Source organism: Chinchilla lanigera, unplaced genomic scaffold (genome assembly GCF_000276665.1).
Source record: "Chinchilla lanigera isolate Chin_1 unplaced genomic scaffold, ChiLan1.0 scaffold00058, whole genome shotgun sequence".
Classification (NCBI taxonomy): Eukaryota; Metazoa; Chordata; class Mammalia; order Rodentia; family Chinchillidae; genus Chinchilla; species Chinchilla lanigera.
In genome coordinates, this window is record NW_004955459.1 from 13953198 (window position 1) to 13967820 (window position 14623).

Genomic DNA, 14623 nt, shown 5'->3' on the forward strand with positions numbered 1-14623 from the left:
AAAAAAAAAAAAAAAAAAAAAAAAAAAAAGAAAACAGGCTAAATAACAGACCCTTCAGAGACCCCACAGGAAACAAAACTTATATTTTCAAAAATAGTTCAGAGAAGTCCTCTAAATGAATAAACAGCTACAGTTACAGTAGGCAACACAAACCTTAAAGAATGTGAACAATCTGCTTGACATTTCAACCCAAAATTAGAAATCATTAGAAGAAATGAGAACGTATGGTATTCTACAGGAGAAATTGACAGAAACTTTTCCTTTGAAAGCAGATATTTCACTTATTAGACAAAGAATTCCAATCAATTGCACTAAATGTGATGACAGAGATAAAAGAAACAATGAACACAAAGTCAAAGGAGGCCAAAACAATGCGTGAAAAATTTCAGACTATCAAGAGAGGCAGAAGTTTCTTTCTAAATATCTGAAATTAATGTAAAAACACAGACAGCTGAAGCAGATTTGAACAAGCAGAAGAAAGGACAAATGAACTTGAAGAAAGTTCAGTTTAAATTACCAGATATGGAAGAAGAAACACAAAAGAATGAAGAAAAATGAACAGAGCCTAAGGGACATGTGGGACAGTCCCTTAGGGAGATGACACAGGAAAGTGTTAGAAAGAGCTTTTGAAGACACAATGACCAAACACTTCCTGAACGTGATGAAACAGATGGATTTGACTCCAGTAGGAAGAACCACTTACAGATACATTCTGAAACAAATTATGCACAAATTATCAAAAGTTAAAGATTAAGATAAACTCTTACAAGTAGCAAGAATGAATCTACTTTAGTATACAAGGGATTTATACTAAATTTAGGAGCACATTTCGCATCAATTATTATGCAAGGAAAAAAAATAAAAATAGAATGATTTAGCCCCGGGTGTGGTGGGACATATCTGTAATCTCAAAGCTCTGGAATGCTGAGTTAGGAGGATTGCAAATTCCAGGCTAGTATGGACAATTTAAAGATTTAGTGAGACATTGTCTCAAAATAAATATGAAAAAGGAAGGGGATATAGCTTGGGGCAATTTGTTTTGTATTTCTTAGTACAGAAGAAGAACGAGGGGGGAGAGAAGAAGTGGAAGAGGAGAGGAAGAGGAAGAAGAGACAGAGGCAGAGGAAGAAGAAGAGGAAGAGGAAGAAGAAGAAAAGAAGGAGGAGAAGAATGAGAGAGAAGAAAAGAGGAAGAGGAGGAGGAGGAGGAGGAGGAATTTTTAAGTGCTTAAAGAAAAGAATTATCCAAAAATTCTATATCCAGCAATAGCAGCCTTCAGAAATGAAGGAAATTTGAAGAGACAATAACAACAAATGAAAGGGCAATTTCAGGTTGCTCTGAAATGGTGAAAACTAGGCTCAATAAATTCTCAAATATAGAAATGATATGAAGCATCTTTTCTGGATGTTAAGAGATGGAATTAGAAATCAATAACAAAAATAAAATTGGAAAATTCAAAAGGAAAAATTACCTACGTTGAGAAATTACACCCCACACTTTCAATAAGGAATGGAGTAGAGAAGTTAAAAGGAAATTAGAACAATTTTTCAAATAAAATGAAATAAAGATACCAAAAAATATGAGATGAGAAATATGACTAAAAGCATTAATTAAGAGAAATTCATTAATATAATATCTCCAATATATGGAAGACAGGTATCAACTCTGAAACATAACATTTTATCTCATGGAAACAGAAAATAAGAGAAAATTAACTGAAAGTTAAAAGAAGAAACAAAATAATAACAATTATAGTGGTAATAAATAGAAAACCAAAAGACAACTGAAAGAATTAAGAAAACAAAAATCAAGAAGACCCCCAAAGTTAACAATCTTATGTTAAGGAGAAAAAAAGGTTGAAATAAGCAAAAAAGAAAAAGAACCCATAGGGGCTGGGGATTTAGCTCAGGGGCATAGCACCTGCCTGGTAAGTGTGAGGTCATGAGTTCAATTCCCTGTACCAGAAAGAAAGAGAAAAAGAACCACTCAGGCTGACTATAAATGTTACAGAAACATTGATTGTGGGGGAATACTTTGGACAATTATATGCCACTAAATTAAATAAAATAAAAAAGACAAATTTCTGCAAAAAAAACAAAATTTTAAGCACTGACTGTTCCTTTTAACAAGCCACAAACATCAGCAATACACTATCCCAGCTAACCTTGTATATACCTATATATTTTGTTTTTCATTTTAAAGAGAAAAGAAAAAACCAAAATAACATTTGATTTTGGTAATCAGATTGACTGATCCGAAAACAGCAATATATATATAAGAACCTCTGTTGAACTCCTACCATCTTGTATGGTGAAGCTCTGCATTATTCCCAATTTTTTTTTTTTAGTACTTGTTACTGTCTTTGATTGTTTGCTCAATCTTACATTCTTACATCTGGTGGACTGAGTAACTTTGTTGATGATACCAGTATGCAATATAGCAACCATTGTTAATTCCTATCATTTTATTTTGAGATCATGTATCGTTTTCGTGTTGTTTTGTTTTTGTCTTCATTGTTGTTTTGTTAGTTTTTTGAGTTTTTAAAATAAAAGAAAAGAAAAAATAAAAGAAAAAAAGACAAATTTCTGGAAATATATGAACGACAAATCTAACTGAAGAAAAAATAATCTGGAAAGACCTATAATAAGACTAACAAAAATTCATCAGAAATCCAAAACTTCCAAACAAAGAATAGTCTGGGGCCAGATGCTTCTCTTATTCATTATAAAAAATAATTAACATCCCTTTTGCTCAAATTTTCCCAGAACTTATACAAAGGGAGTACTTACTAAGTCTCTATGAGGTTAGAATTATTCTGGGCCAGAAGGCAAGGATAAAAAAATTGTTAGATATTCCTTATGGATGTAGATACAAAAACCTCTCCTTAAATATTGGCAAATCAATTACTTCAAAACATCAAAACAATTGTTCACCATGACACACCTGGATTCATTCCAGGAATGTAAAGGTTGCTCAAGAAAAGAAAAATCAATGTAATATAACACAGTGATAGCGAAAGATGGAAAATAAATCATCATTCCATTTGATGTATAAAATGAATTAAATAAAAGTCAACATTTGTCTATGGAAATACTTGAAAAATTAGAAATGGGAGGAAACTTCCTCAAAATTATAAAGGACATTTATGTAGCACCTAAAGATTATATTACCCAACAGTAAAAGAGCGCAGGATACCATTCCATGATTAGGTTCAAGGAGGGTCACTTTAACATTGCTCTCCAGCACTGAACTTCACATTCTGCCCAGATTAATTAGACTAAAAGTCAGTCGGTTTAGAAATCAAGAAGTAATACTGTCTGTACTGGCATATGCTTGTTACATAAGCAAGCCCACAAAATAAAACTTCAATGACCTAACAAGGTGAGTAAGCGAATTCAGCAAAATTGAGGAATACATGACTAACATTCAGAATCAATTGTACTTGTATATTCTAGCAATGGTCAATCAGAAAAAAAGATTAAGATATTCATTCTATATATATAGTTTCCAAAACAAAAACATATATCTAGAAATGGATTTAATCAAGATGAAAAGTTTTACATTGAAAACTGTAAAACACTGCTGGAATAAATAAAATATGACAAATGTAAAAATAAAAGCATCCTATACTTACAGATTGCAAAAATCTCTAAGATGATAGCATTACACAAAGCAGTGTAGGGGGGCTGGGGATTTAGCTCAGCGGCAAAGCGCCTGCCTGGCAAGCGCAAGGTCGTGAGTTCGGTTCCCAGTACCAGAGAAAACAAACAAACAAACAAACAAAAAAAAAAAACAAAGAAATGTAGGGATTAAGTCCAATCACTCTCAAAACTCAACTGGCTTTTATTCTAAAAAGTGAAACCAATTCTCAGATTCGTCTAGCCCCTGAATAGTAAAGTGATATGGATAAAGAAAAATAGTTGAAGCAGTTATATTCTCAATATCAAGCCTCAACTTCAAAACTACAATACTCAAAAGTTTAGTATTCATGATGATAAATACATAGACAAAAGCATTAGATTCAAACAGAGTAATTCATATTATCTATAACTAAGGACAATTGCCATACTGACAAGATCATCCAACAAGGAAAGAACAATCTCTTCAATAAATGGTGCCAAGTAAAATGAATTGTCCACATGAAGAAAGTCAGATTTCTTATGTAACACTGTCTACAAAAATGTATTCAAAATGAATAAATGATAGATGACTAAAGCCATAAGCCTCTTTTCTAAAACACAGGGGTAAATCTTCATGACCTTGGATTTAGCAGTATATTCTTAGATATGAGAGAAAAACATGAACACAAAATTCAGACATAAGAGAATTTGTGCAATGAAGAAAATCAAGAAATTAAAAAGGCAAATTGTCTTATATAAGAAAATATTTGGAAATCATATATCTAACAAAAGAATAATATTCAGAATATATGATGAACTACCACTCAAAAATAACAAAACAACTCCACTGAAATAGGCAACATAAGTGAGTAGACATTTCTTCACTTCATATGTACAGTATATAAATGGACAATAAACAAATGAACAAGTACTCAACTTTACTTATCATTGAAGAAATGAAAATCCAACCCAAATAAGATATTATTTAATACCTTTGAATACCTACAATAAAATAAATGGAAAACAACAAGTGTTTGTGAGTATGTGGAGATGCTAAAACATGTATATCTTGCTACTGTATACATAATTTGATCCAAATACAGTGCACAATATATGTAGTTCTTCAGAAAGCTAAGTGTAGACTTAGCCATTCCATTTTTGAATAGATACCTTTAGAAAATGCAATGATATAAAAAAAATACATGTGCAGTCATGATCGCAGAAAGACTACTCTACTCGTCAAAAGGATAAAACAACTCAAAGTTTCATTACCGAAAGAATGGATGGGTATAGAATTTGTGAAACATACATGCAGTGGATTACTACTCAGCATTTAAAAGAATGAAACACCAATCAATGCAATTACATGGAAGATTCTCTAAAGCATTATGTCAAATGTAAGAAGTTAAGCACAAAGAATCATATTGTTTGATTGCATGTTTCTGCAATATTCAGAACAGGTAAACCTTTACAGACTGAGCAGGGGCAGATCTTTGAGGGACTGGAGCCCAAGGAAGGATCATGCAGGAATTACATATTGAATGTGCTCAGGGTGTCCTTTTAAGGAAATGGGACACTTTTGAATCCAGATAGATTGATTGGGAATAGTGTGATTTTTAAAAATATCAGTGAAATATCACCTTAAAACACATAATATCTTGATATTAAAATTCTCTCAAGGGGCTGGGGATTTAGCTCAGCGGCAAAGCGCCTGCCTGGCAAGCGCAAGGTCATAGGTTCGGTTCCTGGTACTGGAGAAAAACAACAAAAAACAAAAACAAAAACAAAAAAAAATTCTCTCAAAATTTTTAAAATCACCAGGTATTTGAGTCATAAAGAAAAATAATTGAAGCACTTATCATCACCAGGTATTTGAGTCATAAAGAAAAGTGGATGAATGTGATGGGAAGAAATGAAGTAGTTCAAGTATCTAGAACTCTTGAATACTGAATTCCAATTCACTTAAAATGCTCAGTGTAATAGCTTCCCCCTGTTATATAGTAACAGGTGAAAGCCCAGAAAAAGAATAAGTTGTGAATATTGGACCTGAAGCCTTCTACAATCCCTTGCAACTGATTGTTCCACTTCTTTTACTTCTTGTTGTATGATACTAGGAAAGTAAGTACAATTTAAGTGCCAATTGAAAGCTGTAAAATATGAATAAATTAAGTGTATAGTCCATATTTGTGGTTTGAGGATAAATGGTACATGTTAAGAACTTAGTAAAATATCTTGCATCTTGAAAGCATTAATAAATAACTAAAATAAAGTTATGTTATTAAAACACATTCTGCTCTGGCTCTTATAAAACTAAGCTCATTATAACATAAACTAAATCTGTTTTTCCTTTTTAGGCAATATAGGAATATTAGAACAAAGAAACCAACTCTAATTTAGAAATATAAATCCAACTACAGATCAAAACTAAAAATTAACTACCTTTACTCTATTAATGCCAAAGAAAATTATTTCTCATTCCACACCATAGATAAATATATGTAAAAACCAACAATTCCTGGGGCTGGGGATTTAGCTTAGCAACACAGCACCTGCCTGGCAAGCACGAGGTCACGAGTTCTATTCCCGGTACCGGAAAAAATCAAAAACAAACAAACAAACAAACAAAAAATTCCTGCTAACCAGGGAGAAACGATTAGGATCTGTCATTATTTTCTTTTTGGCAGGCTGATTACACCCGGGTAATGCTGCATTCAAATGTGTTCATCTGTGATGTTCTTGGAAAAACAAGCAGAAACATGTTATATTATGCCTATCAATGTAACATAATCTCCTTTTTGAATTCAACAAAATAAAATAAACAATTTGCATCTTGATTGATGTTCATGCTTATAATGAGTAATGCAAATCTTAAAATCTATAAAACATTATTTTCCCCTCATAAAAGCATAATAGGATAGTTTAACTGTTGCTTTGACATTTTAAGACTCAGGTCAGGTGCTTAAATGACATCTTTTAAATTATAGTTGCCAAGAGATTGTTTGCAACATAATATAACATGACATTTTAACTAAGTATAACCAGGAGCTATTATTTTGGTAGAGCACAATAGTAGCTACAAATAATTCATTTTGAATTTTTGTATAATATATCAACTCTTAGTAGTTCAACAAAGCCCTTAATTTTATCGGATGCTTTCTGGAAAATCCTCTCTCTCTTTTTCTCTGAAGCAGACAAACATTTTTAAATGGTCTTTCAAAGCATCAAATCATTTTGTTTATTTTTAACGAGATATTTCAAACATTAAGAGTGAATTATTTACTCCTATTTCATACTTAACAGGTAGAAAACAATGCTAAGACACCAGCCTAAGTCAGGTTGATATAAAGGTCATTTTATTTTATTTTTGATTGTTTTTTTCTGGTACCAGGAATCGAACTCATGACCTTGCCCTTGCCAGGAAGGCATTGTGCTGCTGAGCTAAATCCCCAGCCCCCTATAAAGGTCATTTTAATAATGCTATCTTCACAAGTTAATTGCCTTAGGAAAATCTCTGCTGGCCTTAGATAGTAATATTTAGAAAAATTGCTCTACTTTGTTCAGTCTGGTATATAAAAGTTGATATTTTATCAAAGAAAGGTATAATTCTCTATATGTTGACTTCTAGTTTTTGATGGGTTGACTTTTCTGGATAGGCCTGGGTACATTTCCCTGGTTCCACCTACTTCTTTAGTTCTATGTCTTGAAGTGAACTAACTGAGCAGAGCTTTATGGATCTAAATTTTATTTGACATTAGAGATTTAGCTAACCTTTAATATCACTGTAGCAGTCTCCACCTGTATAAATTATTTCCCAATATGGTATTTGAACCTATTTTAAAATTCTTAAAAGCAAAGATACTTCTACAAATGAAAATAAAGCCAATAAGTATCACAAAACTAGGTGTTTCTGATGTCTTAACTGAGGTTAAGCAGAGCTGTGACAGTGCATACATGAATGTTTAGCCTCTGTTATATTCCAATAAGATGGTGAAGATTCACCTCAGATGATCATACAGAGAGTGCACTAAACCAGGGAAGGCTTCAAAGAGGGTAAAATTTAAAGCTAACAGAGAAGACAAATACCAATACTTCACAATATTATTCTTGGTCAACTATGACAGTAAATCTGCACAATCACTGCCTTGGCACAGAATACAAAGTCTGAGGGCAATAGAACGTCGTGAATAAAGAGCTGTGGCATACAACAGTCTATAGGGTGTTATTTTAATATGGCAGATAGAGTAAAGATCTTGACATACGCTCCTTTACCTATCATGTGCTAATTCATAAAATATGTTCTTCCTTTCTCCAACAGCTCAAAATGGTAGCTGTGACCTGTATAAAATGCTTTTCAGAGCATAGTCATTCTCATTTTACATGTTAAATGTAAAAGTAAGATTCTATATAAAATACATAACTATATTAGACTGATTTCCACAGCCTTAATTTATAATATGCTCTCACACACACACGCATACACATGCACACACAGAGTACTAGAGACTGAACACAAGATTTTTTTTACTGAGCTATATTCCCAGCTCTTGTTTTTTTGTTTTTTTTGTTTTTGAAACAGAGTTTGGCTAAGTCACTAAGTTGCCTAGACTGGTCTCAAAATCTCCGTCTTTCTGCCTTTGCCTCCCAGAGGGCTGGAATTACAGACATGAGTTACCTCACTCAGCTGAATGTAATTATTGATCTTATAGTTATTACATTCTGAAAAAAAAAAGTGTGTCCTTATTCCTTAAGCATTCCCTGCACTCTGAAGTATGTAGATTTTATCAATGTACCTAAATAAATTTGCCTGTCAATTAAAAATGAAATGAATAATTCATTCCTTTCAGAAACTGTTACTTATTAAAAGGAAAATCTTAAGTTAACTCATACTTCAAAAATAATCAGGACTTATTATACACTTCTCTGAAGGCAAGAAAGCTTCTGACAATTCTGGAAATGAAGGCACCTGTATAAAATTACTTCTGTAATAAAATTTGTAATCAAACAAAAATTACAAAGAACATATGTTTCTCTGGCTTTAGGCTTTCTTCCCTCAGCACTTACCTACAAACTGTGATGCTATTTTGAGGAAGAGTCTTTTAAATCACTTCTCAGGCTAGATAATATTTGCATGCTTTCATCACTGAAAAAGTAAGGCACTATATCTTTGAAGGAGAGGAGCATTAGTAAAACTATACTGGATTTAATTTTCTTGCGGTTTGCTAATAAACAGGCCACTGTTATCATTGCCATCATACAGTAAGCATTAAAGCTGTGATAACCTTCAGGATATCACTTCATAGTCTACCAAGTCAGGCATCTTTTTCTTTAATGAAATAATTAATGCTAGTCATTAGATCTGAGATAGCCCCCAAAAGCCATGTGATAAAGGCTTAATCCCAGCTTGATGTATTGGGAAATGGTAGAAACTTTAACAGGTAGGAGCTAGTAAAGGTGACTGGAGGCTTGAGTTTGAAGGGAATTATGAGTCCCTGATCTCTTCCATTTTCTCCTTTGAATCCTGGCAATCATGTGAGCAGTTCTCATAGGTTACAATTCCCATGATGAGGTACTTCTCTCCCACCAAAGGCCTAAATCCATTGGGTCAGGCCAACCATAGTAGGGAATCTTCAAAATTATCAGCCAAATAAACTTTTTGTGTTTCAATTGATTATCTCAGGTATTTTTTGCAGCAATGAAAAACTCCTAACATGTTTCATGTCTAAGAAAGTATGAGTTTTGATCAAGGCTATGCAGTTATGAAAGCCATATATGAGTTTCTTAACTACACCCTTGTTGGAAAAGAGTCTAGAGTCAACCCTTGATCCTAAAGGTTCAGTAACTTGCTGAACAATTTCACAATCAAGAGTTTCCATCATGAAATTTATTTCCATTTCTGATTCAAAGCCTTCCCTGTCTGAACAATTTTTCCCAGAAAGCTGGACCTTGAGGGAATATTTATGTACACAGATTAGATAGAAGGCATTGTACTATCTGTTAGCTGGTTTCCTTCCCTGTGGGTCTGTTCTGACACAGCTGAGGGATCACAACCTGAGGCTTAGAACAGTTAAGGTCTGTAAAAATAAAGCACTGTACTTGCATGCACAGACATGCACAAGTGGACACTTGTGGTCTTGATGAATATTTGGTTCTCAGAATCAAAAGTTTAAAAAGTCATGTGTTTTTTTCCTGTCCATTGAGGGAAACAAGACTAGATAATTTCTAAAATTTCTTCTGAACTTATGATTTGAGTCTGAAGCTGTCAATTGTTGATATTTTGATGTTATGCATCACTCAGACATGTTGGCTCTGAGTCCACCACAAAAATCATATAATAAGACGGCCATCATGCTAGATCACAGCTCAAGCAAATTCCTAGCTATCCTCTGGGCCTCTGGTGACACTGAGTTTATAAAGACATGGTGGAGAAGGTAGGTGTTTGCTTCATTTAACAGTATTTTTTCACTGTAACGTAATGATTTTATTTTTTATCACATACCAAAAATATTTGTGACATCCAATCACATATATATATATACATATATATATATACGAAATCCACTTGGAAAATTGTAAATCTAAATAATAACTGTCCCTTCAAATTGTGTGATAAATATGAAATTGAGTCTTTCATTGGGGATGTGTGGGTTTTCCAGACTTGTATGTTTGTTTAAGTGGAGAACAATAAGGATAAAAGATATAAAACAGCAGAACTGCAGGGCAAATAACATCCCACCTGGAATGTGGATAAGATTTCTACAGTTACCAAATGAATCAATCAATAAATAAATGGACCATCAGACTCTATTAGAGCATCTCTACATTAAGTAATTATTCTTTTATTATAATTTCAAATTTAAACCACAGATATCTATGCTTCAAAGTGTATATATTTCTGAGAAATGGTCTTCATATAACACAATATTTGGCATAGCTTTTGGTTGATGATAAGTACTGAAAAACTGCAATAATCAGAGGAACAATAGCAGAAGCAGTAGGCATTGTACTGAACACCTGGACTGCATCGTCTCATTAAGCCCCCAAAATTATACTATAAACTTGACATGGTAAATAATATCAATAATACAGATGAACAATGTAAAAGGCAAGGGTAAATAATTTTCCAAGTTCACAAAACTAGTAAATTGTAGAGCTATAACTCAAACTAAAATGTGTCTGATTAATGAATTTAATTTAATGAGGGGTCAACTGCACAGGGTATTTGTTATTTCCAACTCTCAAGGGGTCCTCAGAGAATCAGTAATTGAGTCAAAAGGAATTTCAAAAAAAGGGAATCACTGGGACAAGGCTACTAGGTTGATGTCAGAAGAAAGAAGTTGAAGACAAATATGTAGACGTTATGGCACTGTTAACTTCCATCTGGTTAATAGCCACCAACACAAAGCAGCAAAACCAGGATGTTCATTTTTTATAATTATGCTGAAATTCCCATGTTTAAGTGAAATACCATCTGAACAGAAGCTCATCTTCCTTTAACAAAGATCACTGGCATCCTGCAGCAACTTAGAAGAGTCACATTGCTCAATTACACTGCAGCACAGATGTATCAACTAGGCAGTGAAGGTTCCTGAGGAGAATGCTGGATTAGCCAGCTTTTACCAGGAAATTTTCTTCATTTCTTATTTTTTCAAGTTAAGTTTCTCTCCTTTTTCCTCTTTCCCAGTTTCCTTAACTTCTTTCTCAATCTCTTCATATTTCAAATAAAACTACAAGCTTTTAGTGGTTTATACCTTTCCTACCCAATACTTTTTACAAAGATGGACTATTTCACAAAGTACCACACTACAATTGATGCCGTTTGCATAGTCACTATAGTTGACTATGAAATGACCCTGAAAAAGAGTTGTTGTTACTCACATTTGCACATCGAGAAGCAAATTTAAGGTATGCATGTAGTAACAAAGCTGGGACAAGAACTGAGGAGTAAAAACAAGGTAGTCAACAGTAGGATAAAAGTTTATAATATTGGCTGATGTTTTGACAAGCTCAGACTTATCCCAGAAACAGTTATAGTTTATAATGTTGTGCTGCAAATGGATATCCAGTCTTTGAAAAAGACAGTTGGATGGTTTGTAGCAATATGACAAACTAATCTGCTTCTGGATAATTATGAAACAATTTAAAAAGCAAATTCTTTACCTCTGCTTTCCTCATTAGCACATACTAAAGAGAAGCAAAATTCCTGAGCATTAACATTGTTCCCATGAAAAAATTAAGTCAACTGATAATTTCCATAAATTAATGGAAATTCTTAATCTGAATAACACCACTCAAATATCATTACAAGGATATTTGAAAGAAGTTCTACAGGGGCTGGGGATTTAGCTCAGCGGCAAAAGCACCTGCCTGGCAAGCACAAGGTCGTGAGTTCGGTTTGCGGTACCAGAGAAAAACCAAAAAAAAAAAAAAAAAAAAAAAAGAAAGAAGTTCTACAATCAAGGAAAAAACTCAGAATGTAAAAATTTCAGAAACAAAAGAAAATAAGAAAAAAGGAAGAGAAGTCCACAATCAGAGGCTCAGATCACTATCTTGGAGTTGATACTCTTCCCTGAAACCTCAGTCTCCATTTCAATACATTGGGTTATCATCCACACAAGGGAACTTCTGGACTCCTTTCTCTCATCAAACTCAAAATAAAAGTCAAATATCTCATGTATTTATCAAACTGACGAACAAAATAAATCTCTAACCAGCAATGCAGCAATGGAGACAACAGATCTCCTTGGTATTCATAATTTATATAATTTACATTTGAAGCTTCCCTCCAGAACTCTGCATATTTGAGCTACAAAATTACTATGCCATTGGAAAGTGTCTACTTATGCTTTAAAAATAAATCCAACCAATGCTACTGTGCCTTAGACTACCATGTATTGATAAACTCTTTAAGCTTTTGAATGTGAAATTATCATCCACGATACCATCATAAGAGAGGAATAAAGACAGATTACCTGGAGTTAAGAGGATGACTGACATAGTGATGAGTGAGCATACAACTATAATCACCAGCAGGGCAATAGCAATTCCCTTCCAGTTTCTCTGTGGAGGGCTGTTACTTCCCAGTTCCTACCGAGATAGAAAAAGAAAGTTTCACAATTATGCATGCTCTAAGAGAAATCTATTCATAAAGTAATGATTTAGTGCCTGACACAATCACAGTTTGAAAGCAGATTAGAATCCATTTCCTCTTCAGTAACCTATTTAATTATTCAAAGATGCATATATTATAAATGACTACCTTTAGAGAGAGGGAATTGGATTTCTCCGCAAGATAAACCAGCAGAGCTTTGTGCCCACTATCCAAAGTGAAGTGTTCAAATAATGTTCAAATACATTGACTCCAAACACCATGAGGATAGCTAAAACAATCCACAGAACAATCATGGAAACAAGGGACATCTTTGTTAAAACGGAACCTAGCACAAATATTTAAATAAATAAATGTTCTTCAAGGACTGCAAACTACTTTTGTAACTGTTGGGGGAAAAATTAAAAATGAGAAAATTGCTCTGAATTCTCCACAATAAAAGAACAATGGACATTTGTCAACACAGCAAGTTCTTCTTAAAGAGTTCCCCTTCCATTCATAAAAGACAAGATGTAGCAGCTAAATTAAATGAGTGCTTCTATATAAATGGTTAATGACATTGCCTTTCTGAGCAATATGCATGATATTGGCAGTGATATAAGATAGATGGCCAAACCTGGCTCTATTTCTATGTGTTGAAGTGTACAGAGCAAGCTAGGACTTTTCCTTATCCCTTCAACTGCCAACCAGTCCAGCCAGGGTGCTGATGTGGTCTTTGAAGCAAGGTGACAGGTCAGGGTTACACTGCCCCTATAGTTCCCAAAAAACTTGTGTGAGCCAGGTGAGATGGACAGCCAGCTCCACACTGTTGGCTGGGATGGAGCCTTGAGATAAGAGGCTATAACTTCCCAGGGCATAAATGATTACACATCAGAGCTGAAGCACTGACCCCAAAACGTTAGATACTATCTCAATTGTGCTGTGCAGATTACTCTTTCTGTAAATCCTTCTCTCTGAATATTGCAAAGGTGATTTCAGGCCTTCTACCTAGTCCAGCTCATAGCACTCATGTACTTCCCACTACTCTCACAGTCACTCATCTTCAAGCCACTTCCTTCTTCACAAATTAATAAATCCCAGCTTGGGCCCTGGATCAAGGCCTTTTGCTCCAGTTAACCATCTTGCTAGCTGGATTTAAGACCCTCTTAGATCCCCACAGCTATAAATATGACTTAGTATCTTTATTCTCACCATTGGTTGCACTGGAAGTGGTAGATTGGAATTAACTAGATAGAATTCCAATAACTTTTCCTTGGGATTACAAATATAAACTTCTCCAGACCGAGATGAGGACTGAGAAAGGCTCTCTATAAAATATGGCAGTATATAGCTCACTAAGTGTACATAAATGACTCAAGAAGTCCTTAAGCAGACTTGAACTAAACAAAGATAAATAGGACAGAAACATTTAAGAAATTATACATGAGTTCCAGTGACTCATTATATACTCAAATTATACATGGATGGCAATTTTCATAGTCATTTTAGTATTGAATTCTCCACAAACACACTAAACTTAAAGAGTGAGCCCCTTAATAAAACAAAAAGAAACCAGGCATAATAATCTTTCTGTTTGTTATTCCCCTCTGTGACCAACCACTTCATATTTGTCTTTCATTCTGATGAACCACATATATTCAAGGTCTATTCTACTCTTTCCTAAATTGACTCACTCCATACCTCTTTTTAAATAATGCTTATTTCCCAATCTTTCTACTCAAATGAAGACAGTGGCTTCTCAAATTATTAAGTTTAGAGTAGCAACTTTAAGACAAGCAACACTTGTCTTATGACCATTGTCTTGGTTACTTTTTTCTCGCTGCTGGGACAAAATACCTGACGCCCAAAATTAAGGAAGGAAAGGTTTATTTTGCTTACAGTTCATGGAAGTTTCAAT

General features: G+C 33.9%; 1 protein-coding gene across 3 annotated transcripts in view; it reads right to left on the reverse strand.

Moving 5' to 3' along the window:
* Positions 1-14623, reverse strand: part of Dpp10 (dipeptidyl-peptidase 10 (non-functional)) — a 1310731-nt gene that overhangs the window by 496433 nt on the left and 799675 nt on the right. For all 3 annotated transcript variants that reach the window (XM_005397695.2, XM_005397696.2, XM_005397697.1), the window contains exon 2: positions 12590-12704. In XM_005397695.2, coding sequence (XP_005397752.1) covers positions 12590-12704 — 115 coding nt within the window. The remainder of the gene's footprint in view (positions 1-12589; positions 12705-14623) is intronic.